Source organism: Drosophila virilis, chromosome 2 (assembly GCF_030788295.1).
Source record: "Drosophila virilis strain 15010-1051.87 chromosome 2, Dvir_AGI_RSII-ME, whole genome shotgun sequence".
Classification (NCBI taxonomy): Eukaryota; Metazoa; Arthropoda; class Insecta; order Diptera; family Drosophilidae; genus Drosophila; species Drosophila virilis.
This window is the reverse complement of record NC_091544.1, coordinates 28,463,706-28,476,465: the sequence shown is the minus strand read 5'-3', so window position 1 is coordinate 28,476,465 and position 12,760 is coordinate 28,463,706. Positions and strand designations below refer to the sequence as shown.

At 46.5% G+C, this 12,760-nt stretch overlaps 3 protein-coding genes across 6 annotated transcripts in view; 1 reads left to right on the top strand and 2 right to left on the bottom strand.

Moving 5' to 3' along the window:
• Window positions 1–7,132, bottom strand: part of LOC6632907 (patj homolog) — a 33,212-nt gene extending 26,080 nt beyond the window's left edge. The window contains exons 1-3 of one of the 3 annotated variants that reach the window (XM_002056216.4): window positions 6,877–7,131; window positions 1,609–3,800; window positions 676–1,557 (exon numbers count right to left, since the gene is read on the bottom strand). In XM_002056216.4, the coding sequence (XP_002056252.1) occupies window positions 716–1,557; window positions 1,609–3,409 (2,643 nt within the window). In that variant the 5' untranslated portion in view covers window positions 3,410–3,800; window positions 6,877–7,131 and the 3' untranslated portion in view covers window positions 676–715. Of the gene's footprint in view, window positions 1–675; window positions 4,078–6,876 lie in introns of all 3 variants that reach the window. The other 2 variants (XM_070207087.1, XM_015170589.3) reach the window with 2 other exon arrangements.
• A 1,883-nt stretch (window positions 7,133–9,015) lies between these two features.
• On the top strand, window positions 9,016–11,075 carry hmw (hemingway). Of its 2 annotated transcripts, none has more exons than XM_032433612.2 (4): window positions 9,016–9,337; window positions 9,416–10,590; window positions 10,641–10,800; window positions 10,858–11,075. In XM_032433612.2, exons 1-4 carry the CDS (start codon window positions 9,164–9,166, stop codon window positions 10,987–10,989), a joined length of 1,641 nt encoding a protein of 546 aa, XP_032289503.1. In that variant the 5' UTR covers window positions 9,016–9,163; the 3' UTR covers window positions 10,990–11,075. The 2 variants fall into 2 exon arrangements, with proteins under 2 accessions (XP_032289503.1, XP_002056251.1); XM_002056215.3 differs by having other exon boundaries at window positions 10,852–11,075.
• WRNexo (WRN exonuclease) lies at window positions 11,046–12,671 on the bottom strand. The gene is made up of 6 exons (XM_002056214.4): window positions 12,517–12,671; window positions 12,358–12,456; window positions 12,096–12,301; window positions 11,815–12,042; window positions 11,515–11,758; window positions 11,046–11,457 (listed from the first exon to the last, which is right to left on the bottom strand). The coding sequence occupies exons 1-6, from the start codon at window positions 12,574–12,576 to the stop codon at window positions 11,302–11,304; spliced, it is 993 nt and encodes a 330-aa protein (XP_002056250.2). The 5' UTR covers window positions 12,577–12,671; the 3' UTR covers window positions 11,046–11,301.
• Between the last annotated feature and the right edge of the window lie 89 nt (window positions 12,672–12,760).

The following is a 12,760-nucleotide window of genomic DNA, read 5'->3' as shown; positions in this document are numbered from 1 at the left end:
TCAAGTTTGGGGACTCTAGCTCTTATTATTTACCAAAATTGCCCAAAAAACCGGATATCAATATAGATTTTTATCGATTGCTTGGAAACGGAGTAAGCTATCGATTATCGGAAACAAACTCGACCTGCGCAGGCACTAGGAGCACCTTGAGATTCTGAGATCCTTACGTTCATACATACGGACGGTAAGACGGACAGACAGACGATAGTATAGACAGACGATATATAGTAGTAGATAGTATTTAACATTATCCTACATTTGCAATAAATTTAATAGATAAACCAGAAAGAACGGCTATCTTCGGCACGACGATGATTTAATACCCTTGCAGAACGAAATTTTTCATAATATTCAATATGCTTTGCTCATATCTAAGAAGATAAAGATATCTTGAAATACAAAAAGATTGATTGATAAAGTGAAAAGGTTTTTCCTACAAGAACCTACTTTTACGCCGATCTTTTTTATGGCACCTATATGATATAGTGGTCCGTATAATTAGGGTATAATTAATCCGCATTGAGCTTTGAACCAGCTTGCCCATATACCTTATTGACATGGAACTATTGAATCGACTTAAGTTCTTTGATATCGCTTGACATTTAGAGTAGAAAGTAAGATCTAAATTGCTTAGGCATATGAACATATCAAAATATATACGTTTTTTATACTCACGCATTGGAAGCGGGCGCTCCGGCTGTGGCCCTGCCCGGCACTATGTGCTGCTCGCCGAATCGCCAATGGGCGAGGCCATGTTGCTGTTGCTGTCCGAGGTGGAGAGTGGGCGGCAAATGCCGAGACGCGTTGTGCCCGGCGGCATGGCCTTCAGTATGGCCACCGCATCGTCGAGGTCGAGACCTTGGAGCACATAGTCGCCAACGCTGATAAGACGATCACCCGGAAAGATCTGGTTGGTTGCCTCCGCAGCACCACCGCGTATCAGGCCACGTATCACAATAACACTGCTCTCCGCATCAAGCGGATCCTGATAGTCGAGTATGGAGAAGCCGAAGCCTTGCTCTGACTTGTCAATCTCCACGACTGTCACCTCGCAGCTCCACAGCGCCAGTCCGGACACATTCTCCAAAGATTTGGAACGTTGCGTTGCTGCTCCGGCCCCGGCGCCGGCGACGGCGACGTCAACAGCTGCCGCGGCGGTTGCTGATTCCGTCAGCGTCGTCGAGCTGGATGTGTATAGGGAGCTCTCCGATTGCGCCTTGCTCAGCAGATTCTGCAGGCTCTGATGACCGCCGGGCAGCAGGCTGCGCGACTCGAAGGCCTCCACATTCCGCGAGGTATTGATAATGCAGGGCGCACGGGTGCCGCGAGCACAGACCAGCTTCACGCTAGTCGGCAACTCCTTGAGTATCTTGACCACATCGATGTGACGCAGGCCCTGCAGCTTGTGCTCGTTGACCTGGAGCAGCTCGTCGCCCGGCCGCAGTATGCCCTGCCTGCCGACGGGACCGTCCTCGAGTATCGATCGTATGTAATGATGCGGACGCTTCTCAATGCCGCACTCGACGTCGACGGTGCCCTCGAGGCTGATCCCTAGACCTGAAAGTTTATTTATTTCGGCAACTAAAATTTCACTGTCGGGAAACTCACTTTTCCAGGCCGCCCGCAGCGAGTTGGTGCTGGGGCTGGACAATTTCGGCGGCATGGCTACGGGCGGTGTGGGCGTGGCCGTGGGCGTATTCAACTCATTTGTGGGCGTCTTGCCATGTTCCGGCTGGGCAACGGCTGCAGCGCCAGCCATCAGCTCCGGCTCCAGTTCCTGATCCGGCTCTGGACACTGCTCGTCGGTGTCATTGCCGCTGTCATGATCATGCCCATGGCCATTGCCATTGCCGTTGGTCAGATGTGGAGCACTGTGGTCGCTGCGATCCAGCATATGCGACAGATTCGAATCCACGGTGTCCCGCGAGGGCAGCTCTGGAAAATCCACCAACAGTTGATTGTCGCCAGCATCGGTGACAACGGAGTCCGCATCAGCGGATTTTGGCGGTAGCCAGCTGAGCGTCGCTATGGAGGGCGAGCCGGGCATCGAGAGCTGTGACTGGGCGTCGCCATCGTTGGCACCCGGGCCGACCTTCATCTCCGTGAGCGCCACCTGCAGATGCTCATACTTGCGACCGCGCAGGAAACGCTCCAACGTCAGATGCACCTCAATGTCCGTATTGCGCAGCAACTCCACAGCTTGATGATTGGTCACGCCCGAAAGAGTGCGACCATCGACGGCCACAATGCGATCGTTGATCTGAATCTGGCCGCTCATCTCGGCGGCACTGCCCTCAATGATGCTCTTTACAAATATGCCAGACAAATCCTCCTCCTCGCACACGTACCCGGCCACGGTAATACCCAAGCCGTAGACATTCTTGTGCAGCTCCACGATATACGTTTCGGTTTCGGGTGAGTCCGCGTATGTGGAGGGTGACTCGGAGCCCAGAGAGCAACAGTCGCCATCATCGGCATTGGGCGTTGCCGTCGCCGTCGCCGTCGCCATTGTCGTTGCCAACTTTTTGCCGGCTATCACAGTGCCATCCGTGTGCGCCATCTCCACCTCCACCTCCTCCTCGCCGTCGCCATCGCCATCGCCATCGCCATCGCCATCGCCATCGCCATCATCATTGTCATCATCATCCAGCCAGCGCGGGCCCAATGGCAATTGCAGCGACTGTCGTGCGGTCAGGTGCGCAGTGGTCGGAGGTGGTGACAGTATTGAATAGGGCACAATATCCACATCCTGCAGACACCGGTTGCTATCCGAGCTGCTGCTCGGATTAGTAGGTATGGGCGGCAGCGGTAGATCGGCCAGTTCTGTATCGGGTACGGCTGCGGCGGCGGCGGCGGCGGCAATTGCGGGCAAGGGCAAGGACAGTGGCAAGGACAGGGGCAAGGGCAGGGTCAGGGGCACAAGCGCTGACACATTGCCCTGATCGGCTGTATCGCCAGCCGGGGCGCCAGTGACCAGGCCAACCAGACTACCGACATCCAGTGGAGTGGTTGCCGTAGCCAAGCTCGGATTTTGAAATAAATGCCGCGACAGTTCTTCCGGGTCGGAGAGGAGCTTAGTTGGTATAATGGGCGCATGACTGGCCAGCGTATGATAATCGATGGCCGTCGGCTCCACCGGCCGTGCCACAATCAGACGCACCTGAGCTCCGGTCTGACGAAGAACTGTGGCCACCTGCTCCGAGCTGAAGCCACGTAGATTTACATCGCCAATCTGCAGCAGATGATCGCCCACCTGCAAACGCTGATCACGCTCAGCGACGCCGCCCGGTGTCAGCGCCTTAATGACCACGCCCGTGCTGCGACCGCCCACCAATATAAAGCCCAAGCCGTTGCCATCATTGATCAAATCGATAACCTCCACCTGCGACCATTCGGTGCTCAACACCATGACGCCGCTCTAAGACCAGCTGCTCCTGCTGCTGCTGCTGCTGCTGCTGATGCTGCTGTTGCTCCCGCTTTTTCTACTGCTCCAGTAAATGCTGTACTTGTGGGGTTAACTGTGGCGCCGCTCGAGCTTGCTGCTAACATGACCGCTGGTGGTGCTGTTGGGCAATGTTGTTGTTGCTGGTTGCTGGTTGCTGGTTACGGATTGCTGATTGCTGGTTGTTGTTGCCTTAGTCGTTTTCACTTACGTATATTTATTGTACATATTGCAGTTATTGGATTCATTCACCTTCACCGCATTCAAATAATGATTATGGCCTGGCCGGATAACGGCTCCTGGCACCGTCGACGCCAACAACATTATCGACTACAGCCGCACGCAGCCCGCAAGACGTCTGCAATTATTGGAGAAATACTTTAAGTGCTGGCAGCGCGGTGCGGCGCGGCGCACGCTACGTATACGCAACGCACGTATACGCAATGCCGTGTGCGCGGTGTGTGAAACGTGTATTCCAATTGCTGTCCAGAGCAGACGGCGGCCAACGACTGCTTCTCGATTTTTTTTTTATTTCTTTTTATTATTTTTTTTTCATATTTAGTTTATTTATTTTATTTTTTGTGCGTTGCTGTTGCTTAGGCAGCCGCGTGTTTGAGCGCCTTTTTTAATGGCACCTTTTTTGCACGATTTCGTAATTTACATGCACACACTCGCACGGGCGCACACCTACACCTACACCTACATCAACACACACACACACACGCAAACGCGCGCACTCTCGCTTATGTGGAGCAAATGGATTTTGCCCGCCGTTCACGTGCGACGCATGTTTGACATTCAACTGCGACGCAACATACCAGCTACTCGCCTCCCTCCCCCTTTTGGCGGGCAATTAATTTGGAAAATGAGAAAAACTGTCGGTGTACGCGACAAGTTAGCGGGCTTTAGTACGGACTACTCTGTACTCCTATGCGCCACACACACACACGCACACGCACACTCACACTCACACACACATAGACAGAAACAAATTGCAGTCAACGGTAATTCGAATAAGCTACCAATAAACGGCAACTTACATATACACATGTGTGTGTGTTGTGTGTGTTTTTGTTGTCGGTTTTGGGACCGAATTGGAGCAGAATTCGAAGCAAAACTTTGCTGTGCTTTCTAATCATAATGCGACGCGTCTAGAGATGAACCATAATTGAGCGTTAGGAATTTTAATAGGTATTTAAGTAGTTAACTAAGTTTTCTAGTCATATGCTAATAGTTCTAATAACTAAAAAGCAGGCGCACTTTTGTATATGCATTACAAAACTTCTAGAACTAAACAGAAGATTTATTAAATGCACTTAAATTAAATTAAAAGTAAAAAGAACAAATTCTTAAAAATATATACATAAAAAATATAATAGAATATTTAGTCGAATATTTATTTGGGTAAATTATTTTTTTAAGTTAAGCAACATTTTCCTTTGCTAATTTGAAAGAAATTTACTTGAATTTGATATGAATAGTTTTTTTGGTTTTAAGGCAAGATTTTGATAACAGGGACAAATAAAACCTTTTAAGAATAATGTAATATATCAATAATATATATAACACGCATAACTGAATAAAATAACTATAAAAAATATTTTTAAATTATAACAGATGGTTTATGTTTATAAGCTTCACATCAATATTTTTTAAAATCTATGACTTCGGAATTGAAGCTGGCAGACTTTTAAAATCGTAAACAATTATTCAAAATGAGCACAAAATACACTAACTACTAACTCCAACAGTCAGAGAGTTTCCACAGTTGGCCCTGGTCATGAGGCTCATCTCTATGGGCTGCTAACGAGTTGCAGCTGAACGGTGGCATGATGCCATCAATTTTTTGTGTTTATGACGCTGCGCAACGCTTGCCATTCAACGCTGATTGACTTTGCGTTCAGCCAGGCACGGATTGGCGCACGGGGCGTATGATTAACGCGCGCGCCTGTTTGGCTGGCATTGTAGCCGCTGGCCTTTGTCCGCTGTCCGCTGTCCGCTGTCCGCTGTCCGTTGGCCGTTTTACCGACTGCTCCGGCTGGTTTGCTTTAGCTTTTGGTCATTTGTTTGCAGACCTGCTGGCCCCATTGCCCAGGCAATGTGCTTCATTTAGCTTGGCTGCGGTTGACGAGCACGCAAGTGGGCCGGGGGCCGGAACTGAAGGCGAGTACCATGGCGTGGACGACAGCGTGGACTGTGGCATCCCAGCCCGTTGCACAAAAAGTAGGCCAAGCGCGTTTGAAGTTTACAATGCGTCTGCTTCTGTGTGTGTGTGTGTGTGTGTGTGTATGTGGGGTGGATTTGTTGCTTGTGCGTGTAGGGTCTGCTATTTTTATATGTCACAAATTACGGCCTGCTCCAGCTGCGGCTCCAACTGCTGCTGCTGTGCCAGTTTTCACATTCACATTCTCATTTTCATTTTCATTTTATTGCCGCTGGCCACTGTTGCTTCTTACGCACTTCAAGTTGCTGCTGCTGCCGCCGCCGCTGACCCACTGAGCCTTATTAGCCGGCGCAGCGTTTTGGCCCGCTCAAGTCAAGTGACAAAAATCGATAAATAGCAACAACAACAACAACAACATCATATAGTAGAAAAATGGGACAGATGAAGCTGCAGCCGCAGCCGCAGCCTGGCGTGTTTACTCCTTTCTGTTTTTTTGTGCTTGTTGTTGCTGCTGCTCTGCTACGGCCTACGCCTATATGAATGGCCACGCCCACGCCTAAGCTTAATGAATTTGACTTTCGACTGCTCTATTTGGCTCATAGTTGTTTGTTGTTCTTGTTATTCCTGACTTGGTTTCCGCCGCAGACTGGGGCAAGCTTCCAGCCGCATGACTGTTGCTGTGCGGTTGTGGCTGCGCCTTTTGACCTACCTAAGGGCGACGATGGCGACGGCTTTTAGCCAAATTGCGCGAGCATTGCCTGCAGTTTGGCACACAAAAAATAAAAAAAAAAAAGCAGAAAAAATAAAAAGAGAAGAAACTTGTGAACTTGCGGGCAAAAGTTGTGCACGCAATTACTTAGCAGTTGCTGTCGCCGAGCCAAAGCCAAGTCAGGCTAGTTATATTCTTGCTAAAAGCTAACAACGCGGCGTATGAGCAATGCCGCAGTTTGGTTAAAGCCACGCACACACAGCGCGTAGCGAGTTTTTCTATTGATTTAACAAGCGACGATGCAGCCAAACAAAAGGCGAAACTGTGTGGCTAAGACCCGCAGCAATCGGAGCTGATCTGGGCCACAGCCACAGCCGCAGTCGCAGCGTGTGAAGTGTGTGTGTGCGTGTGTGTGTGCGTGTGTGCGTGTGTGTGTGTGTGTGTGTGTGTGTTGATTCAATTTGAACTGCATTCGCAGCTGTTGCATATTATTAATTTATTTTTAGGGCCGGCTGTTAATTAGCTTTGTGCTTGGCTTTCCGTTTTGGCCATTTTACTCACTTCATCAACACATTGCTCTTGCCCAGCTTGACCAGGCTCGTCAGCTCTGGCTCCACTTCGTTTTATTTACTCTGTTTTTTCTTTTATTATTTACTTTTATTTTTATTTTTATTTTTGTCACTTTTTTGTTTTAATTCTAATCTTTGTGCTTTCTGCTTTTTATCAGTTTACGCGCGCATTTTCCGGCCCGACAACACGCCCGCACGCGACAAAGCTGCTTGGTCAAATGTATTGCCCGCTGGCCAGATTGCCTCTGCTATGCTGTGCTCTGCTCTCTGCTCTCTGCTCTCCGCTCGCACGTGGCGCCTCCACGGGGTGGCCGTGCTCCCTGCGACGGCGCTGTGTGCCGCGTGGCGCTCTCGCTCCCGCTCGACGCTCGACGCTCGGCATTCGGGCCAATATTTACATATGAAGTTGACGCGAGGCGGCAGTTGGCGGCGCCTGAAGTTGCCGCCGCGTAGCATTCATTCAACTATTGCGATTGTGGGGAGAGTGCGTAAGAAAGCTTTCGCCACAGTGCCGCTGTCTAAGATGATTTTCAGTGGGGGCTTCAGAGTATAAATAAAATATATCCTATAATAAATCAGTTTTTCCAGCCATTACGTTTTTCTAAGCATATTTGGTAGATGCACACGCGATTATAAATATAAAATTGCAATATTTAAACCAAAGCCTGGGTTTTTGATGTTAAAAACAAAACTCACGAACCGAACCTTAAGCCAGGGAGTTGACACGACCCGTGAACCGAATTTCCTGACAATCTATTTTAGATTTGCTGCTGATTTGCATTCTGATCAAAGTTTCCAAAAAATAAATTTAAAGAAATTGATAGAATCAAAGAAGGTTCAGGGATTTTACTAGTCAGGCACTCCCGAATAGAGTACTCTAACTTTTTCCAATAGTTTTAAAATAGTTGGTATTATTTTCAAAATTAGCTTACATCATCCAAAATATAGTCAACTTTTTGAACTTTTATATTTAAAGAACGCTAGAAATCTACAAAAGTTATCATCTTAGCAATAATAAAATGGTTAAGCGTTTTATAAAATAATTGATTTTCGAAATGAACGACTTTCGAAATAAGTTGAAGAACCTCTGGCTAAGAAGCTAATTGAACACAATAGACGGACTACAAACAAAATACTGTGGACCAGTGAAATCATTTTTCTCTTATTTTTAACTGCTGTGAAAATTGTGAACCACGTCTCAAATAGATTCTTGGAAATGAAGTTGTGCGCGAAAAGTCACCCACCAAATCTTTGACCCCCACTTCCACCAAGGAGCAATTTATGAAACACCACTCAAATGAATTTAAACTAAGATCGAAAGATCGAAACGAATACGTTTCAAACAAGCTTCTTTCGCGGTTTTTCCACACATACGGTAGGAATTTCCCGAAACCCCGTCTTAACGTGCACCTTCATCGCATAAGGTAACTACTGTTAAAACTGGAGCTTCCTAGCTCTTACAGTTGGGGCTGTGCATTGATCAAGAATCAATCAGTCGGTCAATCAGTCGGTCAGTCAGTCAATCAGGACAAACAGTTTTATATACAGCGATAAATTTATGTGTAAATATTATATTTGCTTTCTCGTCGTATATGTTTAATATATTTGACGAATTATTTGGACAACAAGTGTGTTCCTTCTGGCAGGCGCTAGGGCAATAAACAAACCCTCTGCGCCTGCTCCGTTGTCCACGGCAACCACGGCCAGCAAGGACTACGGACATCCAAAAATAAATATTACCAATTAGCTGAGTTCCACCTGCCAGTGACTAGCAGACGGCTGGCCGCAACACCTCAAGACACTCCAACGTCAAAGAGAAGCACAAACAAGGTGTTGGAGAACTGTTAAACAAGAAAGTGCAGCGGATGTGCAGAGAGCAGCTAACGAAATAAAAGGAAAAGGCATAAAATATTTATTATTCGCAACTATCGTTACATAGCACCTGCCACCTACTTAACCAGAAGCAGTGGGCACAATGGGTTCAGTGCACCGTTTGGTCGCGCCGTCGGTGTCCCACATTCCAGTGAAATGTAGAAAACGTAGTGAGAAATCAAATTCAGAAAACCCAGTAATCGGCGAACAATGTGTCCCGGACATGGGAATATTCTACATTAAATTTCAGTGTGCCCGAAACTATTCTCAATAATACAACTCGATAAAGACATTTATATTTGTTCCTATTATTTTACAAAAATAAAAAAAATCTGGATTGTAACGCAAAAAAACATAAAAATAACACTGATCAAGCCGGACTATAGTACTCGCAGCAATACAACAAAATGACAGCGCCGCCGGTCAACTCTGAGGAAGACTTCTACATGGATGAGCCATTTGATGATGATTCGCCGGCCGATGTTGAGGACGAACCGGAGTACGAAGAGGGGGAGCCAATTGACGAGCAGAGCGATTCTCAAAGCGACACCGATGTCGAGGCCGAGTTTCTGCGCGGTAATGTAAGTGCAACACAGCAGATTCAGCTGCAGGAGCTGACCGTCAAAGAGTTTAGTCTCAACCCTATGGCACTCCCACAGCCACATGCACGTCGTCAACAGATCTTTGCCAAACGCTCGAGCGGCAGCAGCGGATTTGCACGCCAAACCAATATGACCTACGCCAGCTCCTCGTCCGAGGACGAATCACGGGTGGTCATCACCAAGACGGTGGTCGAAGTAAACAATTCAATGCAGCTGACAGATGATGAAACCATGTCGGTGCGCACACTAATTCCAAACAGCGGTAAGAACGGTAACGGGAATCTAACCGAGTTGGAATTGGACGATAATGAATTAACTGAAGTGGAGGACGAGATGGAAAATGAGATGGCCGAAGAGGAAGAAATTGTGTCTGATAATGAATATGATGGCAACGATTTGGCATCCGAGAAAGATGATGTGGAAATAGGGCATTTGGAAGACGACGAAGAGCAGGAGGAAGAAATCGTTGATGTTAAGCTAAAGCAATCAAACAATGATCTAGTCGATGTCGAAGATGCCAACGAAAGCGAAACGGAGGAGACGGCTCAAAGCGACCCAGCAGACACTGAGCTGGGAGATATGACTATGCCAGATAATCAAAATGTGACAAAACGACAAAAAAAGAAGCGTGGACATCAGTACCATCCGAATTTACTAAGGAAACCCATTGTGGATGAAGATGCACCACTGGTGCCCAAGCTGGAAAATATCTATGATGACAACGGGGAAGAGGTTTATAATCTGGACGAGGATGGACTTGCAGCAGGTGATCCGCTAAATGTCAAGTTTCTGGAACAGCAAATGACACAAATGTCGGAGATGATTATGAAAACATTCCGTCTCAATGGCGGCTCCGCAGACAACAGTGCACTGGAACAGCTGGCATTGGCCACAAAACTGATGAAAAAGCAAGGCAAGAAACTGTCCGAATTGGATGTGGATGACGAGGCAGACTCACTGGTGTCTGGCAAAACTTCAGCTACGGTGCTCTCGGAAAAAGTAGGACGTGGCAACTGCCGCTGCCCGTCAAGCATAGACATTAATGAGTCCGAACAGGATGTGTTTCTGATGGATGAGTGCGGCCAGGGCGATGGCCTGTTGCGCTATTCACATCATAAACAATCCCAATCGGCTCGCATCAACAGCCTGACACCCAGCAGTTTCAACAGTGACAACAGTGGATTTCATGCTGAAGTTCGGCGCCCGCGTTCCGTTGCTTCCTCAGAAGTCAAGTGAGTAGCGTCCACAGCCCTTATTCATATGTATAATTCGCTTCCTCCAGCTACAAGAATTTGGGACGCAAGAGCTTCAGCTTTACCAATCCACAAGTGCGCGAAATTGAACGACAGAATAATATTTTGCTGAAGAAAATGATGAACGTTAAACCCACAATCAAGCCAACCATTAACGCAACCAAATCCAACACTAATCTGCAAGCAAAGGTGAGCAAATCTATGATGGAATCCAAGTATTTGATACAATCTACTTTACAGAAGCAGGCGCCACCAGCGCCACGCTTGACAAGCGCTGCGGTTAATCGAAAGAAATATCAACGTCAGATCGACTTGGATAATGATGTGCTCAAACGCAAGCTGGAGGCGGTTGGATCACGCCGGCCCATATTCAAGTGAACGCGCATCTGTTCATTAATATAATTATTATAATTTCAGAAATGTTAAAAAGCGAATTTACCAAATTAAAATTTAATGCAAGTTAAGAGCTGTAGTAAAATTATATAAAATAATATGTGGCGTATAAAGTGGTATCAGAAGTACAAATAATAAGTGAGAGCCTTAACAAAAATTGGGTTATAGGTATAAAAGAATACATGTATAATAAAAGGTGCAATACAATTGGAAATAAAATTTAAATAACTAGTTGAACATTCAGGGTTATGCTTAAACATGTGTAATAAAAGATTGCTGGTTTCGCATACATCTGCTTTAAAGTGTCACCTCGTTGATTTTGGCCAAAAAGGTTTCGCCCAGCGCCTTGACAGCCTTGAATGCAGCATCGCCATTTTGGTCCTTAAACTCGGCCTCATTTTTCAGCTTCGTCTTCTCGCGCTGCTCAATATCACGATAGATGACTTGACCAATCTAAGATGTTTTGGCATTAGGCAATGGTTGAAATTGCAAACTTACTTCTATACTCACATAAACATCTATGGCCGCATACATCAGTTGATTCTCGTCCAGCGGTATCACGTGCCATTTGCTCATGCGCACCTTTTTGCTCTTGTCCATCGCCTTTTTGGCAATGAAGTTCGCCAATCGCTCCAGGCTCCAGCGACCGCCTGTCTCGCAGACCTCATTGCACCATACGCCCAGGTCGATGCATTTCTCGATAAGGGGCTCGGCAGCCACTTCGGGGAAGTCGCGCTCCAGCTTCCGAAAGTCGCTAAAAAGTCTTTATTCTGAGTATATCCATTTATTTTCTCGATATAGTATACTTACGCCTTTATATTCACGCCATGCAGCCGCACCTTAGAATGGTTTAACAGCGCAACCAGCGCAGCTGGTATCCTCTTCAGTTTGCTTAACTGGTAAACATAGCAGCAACGTTCCTCGACGCATATTTGTATCACGGATGATTTGCCGGGTCCGGTTTGGAAAGAGAACGGCCACTCCATGTCAAAGGCCAAGGGTACAACATCCGCATTAGTTTGCTTTTCTACCCATTGCCTGCAAAATATAAATTAATAGCTTGTACTTTCCAATGAGGTGTCTGCACTTACATGACTTCATCTGCTGAGGCTGCAATCTCGTGGGATTCGGTATAGTATTTGATTGCTCCGCGATACTTTATAAATGGCAGCTTCTCTGGAATTTCTTTCTCTGGCGAAGGCGTTCCGTCCTCAGCCATTGATCGCGTGCTGCGCGTCAGGCGAGCGCTTCTGCGCTTGGGTGGGTTTTCTGTATCGGCGTTTTCCTTGTCCTTAATCTAATATACACAATCATATTTCTTTATTCTTTATAAGTATCTAGTAAATTACTCACTATTTCCGGCGTATCTTTATTCTTTCGTTTATTAGCAGTTGCAATCTTTTCCTTGGCATCTTTGGTTTGCCTCGTTGTGTTTTCCTTAATAGGTATATTCTTTAACCAAATTAAATTAAAATAAGCTTACGTTCCTTTTGTTTGATTAGTTAGACATACCTGCTCCGTTTTATCATTATTTTTGGATTTTGTAGACATTTTAATTAAATACTGATCCATTATCTTTTAATATTTTTGTTTACTATGAATTGCCGCCAAAATATTTGACAGTGCTGAAAAGCGTAATATCTTAGCGTCTTTTAAGTTTCCACACACGCATTAAATTTAGCGATATGCAAAAATATCGATAGACAAGCACGAAAAAAACAGGTAAAACACTTTATTGAAATCACCATGAGGTCGT

Bases quoted from the DNA above. Each gene is read 5' to 3' on its own strand.
- hmw (XM_002056215.3), top strand. From the start codon at position 9,164: ATGACAGCGCCGCCGGTCAACTCTGAGGAAGACTTCTACATGGATGAG. The intron at 9,338-9,415 runs GTAAGTGCAACA...GCACTCCCACAG, and splicing joins CCGAGTTTCTGCGCGGTAAT to CCACATGCACGTCGTCAACA. The intron at 10,801-10,851 runs GTGAGCAAATCT...TCTACTTTACAG, and splicing joins ACACTAATCTGCAAGCAAAG to AAGCAGGCGCCACCAGCGCC.
- WRNexo (XM_002056214.4), bottom strand. From the start codon at position 12,576: ATGGATCAGTATTTAATTAAAATGTCTACAAAATCCAAAAATAATGAT. The intron at 12,457-12,516 runs GTATGTCTAACT...ATTTGGTTAAAG, and splicing joins ATAATGATAAAACGGAGCAG to AATATACCTATTAAGGAAAA. The intron at 12,043-12,095 runs GTAAGTGCAGAC...TATATTTTGCAG, and splicing joins GCCTCAGCAGATGAAGTCAT to GCAATGGGTAGAAAAGCAAA.